The following is a 9,052-nucleotide window of genomic DNA, read 5'->3' as shown; positions in this document are numbered from 1 at the left end:
ATTTGGCCGGTTCGGCAGCAGCCAAATCTCTGAGTCAGATTCGGCTGAATCGATTTGGGACAGTGATTTGAATCACCAAATTGAATCTGTCCCCCAAATCGACCAAATCCAAATCCAAAGCGAATACTAGCCACTTTGTACAGGCCTATTACGTATCAGATTCAGGTTGCAGCCCCTTGTTAGCACCTATGAAAAAAAGCTGCCTATTTTGTAGCTTTGGTGGAATTAAAAACCTTCATCCACCCTCTATGAGGAAACATACCATCCCTTAAGTATCATTAGCTTCCAGTAGGAGGAGTACATTTATTTTCATTAACAATACTTAACTTAGTTTTCCTTATCAAGTTTTACATGGAGTACTTTATTTAGAATGCTATTTTAGTTAGTGGCAGATGGATGCCCAATATTTTCCAGCTGCACTAGAAAAAGTTTATCTCCACCCAAACTACCATGCATTAAGGAAGTGGAAAGTGAGAATGTCCTGATGTAGTTGGAAGTATATACCAGCCTGAGGCTTTGTTATAATAGGTAGGCCATCCTCCATTATTAACAAGGTTGGCAGGAAAGAGGAAGGAAAATAGGCAGACTACCAATGCTAAAGGACAGCATTTCCTAGTTCAATGGCCCACACCACCTACACCAAGACCAACCCCTCACTTAAACAGTAACTTTGAAGCACCCCCAAAGATGAAGCACCCTTTCCTCTTCAAATACTCTTCAGATGCTGCTTGGTTAAGATAAGAAGGTACAAAAATAGCAAAGGTTGTATTAATTTATTTATTTTTAATTAACTATTTCTGTTGAATAGGTAAAGCACCACCAAGACAGCAGTGTCCGTCATGAACTTAAGATTCAAGAGTACAAGTACTTGGCATCCAGCACACATTGTATCCAACAGTGTAGGGCTAGCAAATCAGATAAGGCAAGTACTGACATTGTTTACATCTCACCTGCTTACTGTTCTTGTTATAAATAGACTGTTAAAACTTTAAGCAGAACAGCTTAAACCCCAGTAGTACCAATAAACACTGCTATTTATCAATATATACAAAATATTATAGTATGTGTATCAGGTCTAATATATGAACAATTATGATCAACATGATCTATTTTCATGACTGTATGTGGGATCAAGGCAAGTGACAATGCTAATATAATTTAACAAACATTTTATGTGCAACCAATCTGTACAAGATCAAGTTTAAATAGAACTAATCAGCAACTCTCTCAATATTACTCACTTTCCAGATATTATTTTAAAATTTTCATCATGGCACTCAGTGACTAGTGGTATCCCCCAAGGCTTTGTTCTTGGACCTGTTCTCTTTAATGTCTTCATAAATGATCTGCACACTGGTGTCAGAAGTGGACTGGCCAAGTACACTGAGGACACCAAACTTTGGGGAAATGTCCACACCTGAGGATAGGCTGGTGATCCAGGCTGAGCTCAATAGGCTTGCAAGGTGGGTGGATGAAAACCTGATGGCATTCAATATGGAGAAATGCAAGGTGCTCCACCTCAGGGGGAAAAAACATCGCATCACACTTATATGTTTGGCAGAGCTACACTCACTAGCACCATGACTGAAAGAGACTTGGGGGTCATGATTGACCACAAGATGAACATGAGCCACCAATGCGATATCGCAGCTGGCAAAGCGAACAAAACTTTGGCTTGCATCTATGGGGATGCCCATAGATGTCATCCTCCCACTGTACTCAGACTTGGCGAGGCCGCAGCTGGAATACTGCATCCAGTTCAGAGCTTCACAATTTAGGAAGGACGTGAAGAAGCTTGAAAGAGTCCAGAGGACAGCCACATGCATGATCAGAGGGAAAGAGAACAGGTCTTACAAAGAGGCTCTGAGCTACGGGACTCTTCAGCCTGGAAAAGCACAGGCTCAGGGGTGACTTGGTGGCAACCTATAAGTATATAAGGGGTGTGCATCAGGAACTGGGGGAACACCTGTTCACCAGGGCACCCCAAGGGATGACAAGGTCCAACGGTCACAAACTCCTACAAGACCGTTTCAGGCTAGACGTAGCTAAAAACTTCTTTACGGTCTGAGCTGCCAAGGCCTGGACCAGACTCCCCCCAGAGGTGGTGAAAGCACATACTCTGGACACCTTTAAGAACCATTTGGATGCTTATCTTGCTGGGATCCTTTGACCCTAGCTGACTTCCTTCCCCTTGGGTAGGGGGGCTGGACCTGATGAAATCTATGAAATCATGAGATGTAAAGGACAGTTAATAAGGTGCACTGCTCACTGCTACCAAGAGCTAATCCAAAACCTGCTGAAGTCAAGGACAAGTCTTCTAGTAATTTCTATGGGATTTGTGCCAGATACATGTATATCTTAAGGGAAGGCATGTGCACAGATATTTAGATTAAAAGAAGAACATTAAAAAGTATAGGCCTCTTTATTTTAATAACTTTGAAATCAATATTTAGCACAGCTTACAGTTGCTCATCCATAATAGTATATTATTGTTTACAAGTGCTTATTTCGAGGTCCTTCTCAAACCAGTGCCTAGTAGAACTGCAGTAATGCATTCAGCTGTATGGCTACATACATTTCAAATTTCCTTGATATGTTAAATTTTTAGCATTGTGGTTTTATATACACAGAATGTCAGTTGTTTTTAAAAAGTGGCATAAAAATTAGATTTAAAGTTTTATGTTTTCTTCCTCTTAGAATTTATAACTGAAGGCATTTCCTAGAAATACACAACTTTGTACTATACAAGAGACAATACAGAAGAATCAGACTTCATACTTTAGTGAGGTATTTCCCAAAAGAGCCCCTAAGTTCTGTTCTCTTTTGTACTTGTGCAAGTTTACTGAAGTCAGTGGGATACATGGACACAGCAGAAGACAGATTTTTGTCAGTGTGTGCAAGTATTTAAAAGACACTATCAAGGTTTCCACCCTTCATCTAATCTTAACATTCAGATATTTCATTATTATCTTATCAATTCCTCCTTTAACTAAAGGTTTTCCTCAACAGGACTAACACACTGGTTAACAGAGAGATGGTCTGGAGTGTAGTACTGATTTTCCTCAAAGGACAAAATTCAAACATTTTAATAAAACCAGAGTAGGTACTGTTCAGACATATTGCGGTTCAGGAAGAAGAGGAAAAAATGGCAAGTCAGATTTTGGGTATATAAACCTTGACAGTGTATCTTTAAACCATGACGTTGAAATAAAGAATGATCTATGCTTTCATGATAAAAATGTATCACTTTTATGCAACATAAAGGTACTTCATTTTTAAAGAACAATATGCAAAAGCATAGACTTCTAACAAATTCTGTAAATACAAAATGTACAGGAATGTACGAAATCTTTCATTTTCAAAGTATAGCAACCGAATTATAGTGGATAAGTTCTAAGGCATTGCTGTATAATATTGTCTTTACTTAGCTAAACAACTGCTTGCTTTTTTTTAAAAACAAAAATGAAAAAAATAGAGGATTACTTGTTAGACTGGACAGTTTTTAAAGGTTTCTTATCAGTACTTATGAAAATCCAGTAGCATTATGTGTACATTTGTAAGAACTGCTAACACCTCCTAGTAGTTTTTACCTCCTAGGATTAAATGTGATACAACTTTCCATCTAAGCTCTGACAAATCCAACTAATTCTACATATTTTCCTTATTACTAATGGGATTTTACTACTTTTAAACCAATCCAAAATCCAAGTTGATGCACTGTTAATAGGAATTGTACAATAAGTCTTTGTAAAAATAAAATAGACTTGAACTCAGACATTTTTTGGGAGGAAAAAGCCCAATATTTGTATGTTATCTTACAGATGAAACAAAATATATCATACTTTTTGGATAGTATTTCCTTCTACGTATTTGTTTACTCACTTTTAAAAACACTATGCATTTTCCTAAACAAAAGAGTGCATTTTGTGTGTAACAAATATTTGGCTGAGATTTAGAGAAGAAACTACTTGGCATTCGCTAATGGCCACTATATTGCATACACTGTTTTATGAATTCCTAACACATTTGAAATTTAACTTTATATTGGTATTCATTAAACAGTACTGCAACTGTTGCATAATTATTCCCTGCAATGTAAAATCCTTGTATTTGAAAGGGAAGCTTAACAGATTTGCATTTAACTTACCGCTTCCATCTTGCTAAAGGAAGATGTTTTCACACCACATGGACTTCAAATGCAGGCGACTGGAAACCAGTTTGCTTCTAATACCAATTTAATATCAAAAGAATGTCAGCATTTTTGACATATTTAATATAAACATCAGAACATTTATAATCCAAAAAGTGCCCAAAATAGTCATGCTTAAATGTGACTGACCATTTTTTAATATATTTTTCCCCCTTGCCTGGGAGAACAATAAAAAATTAGAATCACGTTATGTCTTATGTCTTAAACTGTGTCTTAATTCAGTTAAGCACCAAACATGGTTCTACCAGACTTGTGGACAAAACCCCATCTGTACTATCAGCTGGACATAAACATGATTAGACAGAGTAATTTTTGTAAGACAGGCAGAGTCTGATGCTCTTTCAGATGTAGAATTGGAACAAAAGTCAAAGTATGAACCTGCATACTAAGCTAGGTATACTACTAATGTTACAATGTGAAGAAAAAATTTCAGCTTCAGAAGATGACTACTGCTCTAGAATAGTTTGCACTTTATTTACAAATGCATTTCACAATTGAGCCAGGTTGGTAAGTGCTTATCACTACATGAATGCACACTGAGATGAAGTCAGTTTTCTATTGATGGCTTCTTGGTGGTTCCACACTTTCTGAACTTTAATCTAGATTATAAAATGTGTATCATCATTAAATTGTATTAACCTTTTCCTTTGTTGCAATTAACATACATAGCTTGAATAGCTACCTCCTAACTGATTCACTAACAGTTCATACAGTCTAAATAATCTTATAATTCTTCAAAATGCTAAGTGCATTTAGCCCAATTTTTAGAATGTTGTTTAAAAAGGAATATGGTTAACTGTAATATCTAATTCATACAGCTGGGTTTTCTCAAGCAGTCTGTGGCCTTACAATTCCTGATATGTTGTATTACTGAAGGTTAAGAATGGACAGAAGGTTAAGAATGGATTTGGAGGTTTAATTGTGAACTTCAAACGTTTAGTGACAGTAACAATTTTGTGTATGAGGCATATAGTATATGTGGTTTTCAGCGTTTAAAATGTATACAGGAATGCTACAGCATATAGCCATAGAAATATTTTTTCAAAACAGAAGACAAAGTTAGCAATTTCCATGAATTAAAACAAAAAACTTTACAATCCTGCATCAACTTATAAAGGGAGAACCTTCCCTTTATGGTACAATCTAGACTGCAAAAGGTCATGATTAATTTCCGGATTAACACAAAACTACGTTATGCTCGAGTCCTTTTCTATTTACAAATGATATTCAATTTTGAAGTAAACATCTATACTGACAGGTTTTTGCAGCCATTAAGGCTGCATCCAGACATGCAGGGGTGTGTGCTTGCAGCAGCACAAATTGCTGCAGTGCATGCCCCTGCATGTGTGTTTTGTTGTGGGATAAATGGGCAAACTATCCTTGCCCAGCTCCTCCTGGCAGTTCAGCCAGGGAGAGCTCGAGGCTGAGGCCAACATTGATAGCAGCAGGGGCCACAGGTCGGGCAGCAAGGACTCCTGGCCAGCAGCCAGAGCACTGCTTGTTCTAGTATAGGACATGTTTTAACGTTCACTGCACAAAGAGGTTTGCAGCGCCACAAACCTCACACCCCTGCATGTCTGGATGCAGCCTAAGTGTTGTGAATTTTTTGGGTTTTTTTAAAAGAAGTTACTTTGTTTCAATAGCTTTGTGCAGCAGGGGTAGCAAAGCTGTCCAAGGATTTTGCTGATTTAGTTGGATTGTTAACTACATAGCAGTGTTCCCTAAAAAGGATGAGAATGGTAGAATGTAAAGCAATTTTTAAAATCACCACTCTTCTACAGCTAAATCCAGATTCCCTTACTCACACATATGGTCCCACTGACATCAGTGGAAATTAAGGAAGCAAGAAATGGAATCAAGACTTGGCCCATGGTATAGCAATATTCTAAGCCATCAAAAAGCCATCAATAAACATTTACCAGAAGTTCAAGGCCCTTTTGTATACAATACTTCTTGGTGCTGAATGTTTGCTTCCACTGAATAATTACTAATAATGCATGTTAATTAAATACATGACTACAGTAAAATGATATAATTTTAAATATTTTGGTAAATAATTGATTTTTTTCAAAAAACGATTCTTAGAATGTTTGTGGCAACTTCTTATATAGTAAATGGTATACAGCTTAAAAACTGTACAACATATTTCCGAATAATGCATATGTAAACAGAATTTATATTTAAAGCACCATCAATTAAAGAGGAGCATGTTTGAACTGTTGTAGTAAAGTTCCAGGCAAAATTTGGTCACTCTATTACACATTCATCTTGGATATCCAAGTGTAAGTCATAAAAAAACAACAGTACTCGCTTGCATACTTTGCTTTCCAAGTATCAGAAACAGCATGACAAAAAAATACGTAAGGTGCGTGAATAAAGGCCATTCCTGAAAAAAGCTGCAAACGATAGCAAACACTCATAAAAAGCATTTAAGGAAAAAAAAAAAACAGGCACACACACACAGACATAAATATTCAATCCTAATACAGCTACTTGCACAGGGGTCATTTCAGATTGCTGGGATGCACTTTAGGTATGTGGCACTGAAGTTATGGCATCTAAATCCTTCCTTTTCTCTATATTCAGTTTGGTGAACTCTCTGATTCGAAGATGACTATTAAAACCAGTAATGCAAAGGAAGGAATGGAGAGAAGCCAGAGCAGAGGAAAAGACCTCAGAATGATTAAAAAACAAAACAAACAAATAAAAAACACTAAAAAGGCAAAACCAAAGAAAAACCCACAGAAGACAGGAGAGGTAGAAAAAAAAGAATCTCTTTAGCACACCACTGAACACCATTTCCCCATCATACATACTTCTTCAGTCAAGGCAGTAGTATTAACTAGAAACCCAAGTCATCTAAAGTAAGAAAACTGGAAACAGGATGGCATGAACCTTACTTGCAAGATACTTTCTTCAAATTACTTTAAAACTGGAACTTAAAATAAATAATAACAATAATAAAAAAGGCCTAAGGTCTTAAGCCATTAAAGGATTCTAATGCAGTAGTAGAATTGGAAATACACTGAAGATTTTCTTTGGCCTGCCGGGACCTAAACTCATGGTTTTGTGTTTCTTCTGAAGAACTGATCAGATAATTCACACATAAAACTGTATAGCAGGAAGCTGGATTCCAGCTTGAAAGAAACCCTGCAGGAGAAACAGAACCATGAACTCAGGTTCTAGACTATAAAGAACACAAAGAATGTAAATGTTTCAAATGTCAAACATTACTCATCACTAAATTTAGCAGTACATTCCATAAGTGATTTAAAATGTAATATTTAAATGTATTTATTAAATTATTACTGAAGGGTATCCGAGTTCACTTTAAAAGTTACTAATATGGAATTTTGTGCTAAATTCTCTAAGCAGCTTAAAATTAGAAAACAAGTTTAAATTAGGTAAATAATGCCAACAAAGCTCTAGAGCACATGCATAACTTCATTCATGTGAATAGTTTAACTGAATTTTAAAGATTACTCAAGTGAGCAAAGGTACATATATTTCTAAGTATTCTGCAGTATCAGGGCCATAATTTGCTAAATTCTACCAAGTTTTTGTTATTTGTGATTTTCCCTTTTCCATCTGGAGCAGGACAACAGACAGATTCCAGCATCTCTAAAATGAACCCTGCCTGTAGAACATCCACACAGGAATATTATAATGGCGATTATGAGTGTTCTGACATCAGAAAAAAATATTTTGTCATTTCTTTTCTTCTGTATTCAAGTGGTTCCTAACACTTTCCAAAGACATATTCATGGCTGCTTGAAGCATGTCTTCTTCACTCATATCACCCCCTGTCAAGAGATAAAAGCAAAAATGTGTGTCTAATTAATTTCTAGAATGCAACTATTGAAAATTGAACATTTTCTAGATACTGGATAGACACTGACATAAAGAAAATTGACTATATTGGAAATCGGCCTGATGAGGTTAATCATTTGGCCGATAAATAGTCCTGCGTGTGTGCAGCCGCAGCACAGCAAGCAGGCAGCAAGGAGCACAGCCCAGCAACTTGGAGAGCTGTGTGCAGCTGGTAAGTCTGTTGTGGTAGAAGGGGAGGGGAAAGGGAAGAGCATACGGGGGACAGATCAACACACCCCACAGTGAGGGAGGGAGTGGGGCTGGGGTGGGCGCTGCCTAGCTGGGGTGGGGGGCTATGGTGAAATTTGGGGTGGCTGCAGCCCCCCCATAGCCCGCCTCCCAGCACCGCTGCCACCCGCCCCAAGCGCAGCACTGCAGTTGGCCCAGCCTGCCCCACACAGATCTGGGGGCACAGCCCCCCCCCCCACCGGATGAGCCATGGCTCTGTCCTGCACATGCCCCGCCCCAGCTCAGCAGCACCTACCCCAGCCCCTGCCCCACTCCCTCCCTCACCATGGGGGACACTGATCTGTCCCCCCACGCCCCTTCCCTCCCCTCTCCCCTTTCACCACAACAGACTTACCAGCTGCATGCAGCTGTATCGGAAATAGAATCAGTATCGGCTGATATCCCTCCTTAAAAATAAGCTATCAGTATTGGCTCCCAAAATCTCTATTGGTGCACCCCTAACATTTTCTTGTCCTTTTTTTTCCTTTTACTTGGTTTTCTTTCTAGATTTTTTTCCAGATGTCTTGGTTTTTGTCTATCTTCTATTACTATAATTTGAACAATCCTGAGTGACTTTTCAAAATCCTGTAAGTCCATAAAAACATATCCAAAATATTATCTTTAAATCTTTGTTTTTAATGTCAGTAAGGCTTACATACAGTCTAGATGAATCAATATTGTCATGTGCAATTAATTCAAAGCAATAAACTCCGGCATATGTTGCACTGGAGTTATTGCTCCTGG

General features: G+C 37.9%; 1 protein-coding gene across 6 annotated transcripts in view; it reads right to left on the bottom strand.

Annotated features, from left to right (window-relative positions):
• Nucleotides 1-1,724: 1,724 nt before the first annotated feature.
• Nucleotides 1,725-9,052, bottom strand: part of ATXN3 (ataxin 3) — a 33,089-nt gene continuing 25,761 nt past the window's right edge. For 5 of the 6 annotated variants that reach the window (XM_025214531.1, XM_025214535.1, XM_006032809.3 and 2 more), the window contains one exon: nt 1,725-8,013. In XM_025214531.1, coding sequence (XP_025070316.1) covers nt 7,919-8,013 — 95 coding nt within the window. In that variant the 3' untranslated portion in view covers nt 1,725-7,918. The remainder of the gene's footprint in view (nt 8,014-9,052) is intronic. The other variant, XM_025214532.1, reaches the window with a different exon arrangement.

The sequence above is a fragment of the Alligator sinensis genome, unplaced genomic scaffold (assembly GCF_000455745.1).
Source record: "Alligator sinensis unplaced genomic scaffold, ASM45574v1 scaffold645_1, whole genome shotgun sequence".
Taxonomy (NCBI): Eukaryota; Metazoa; Chordata; order Crocodylia; family Alligatoridae; genus Alligator; species Alligator sinensis.
Note: the sequence above shows the minus strand (reverse complement) of the source record. Positions and strands in the feature narration are given on the sequence as shown.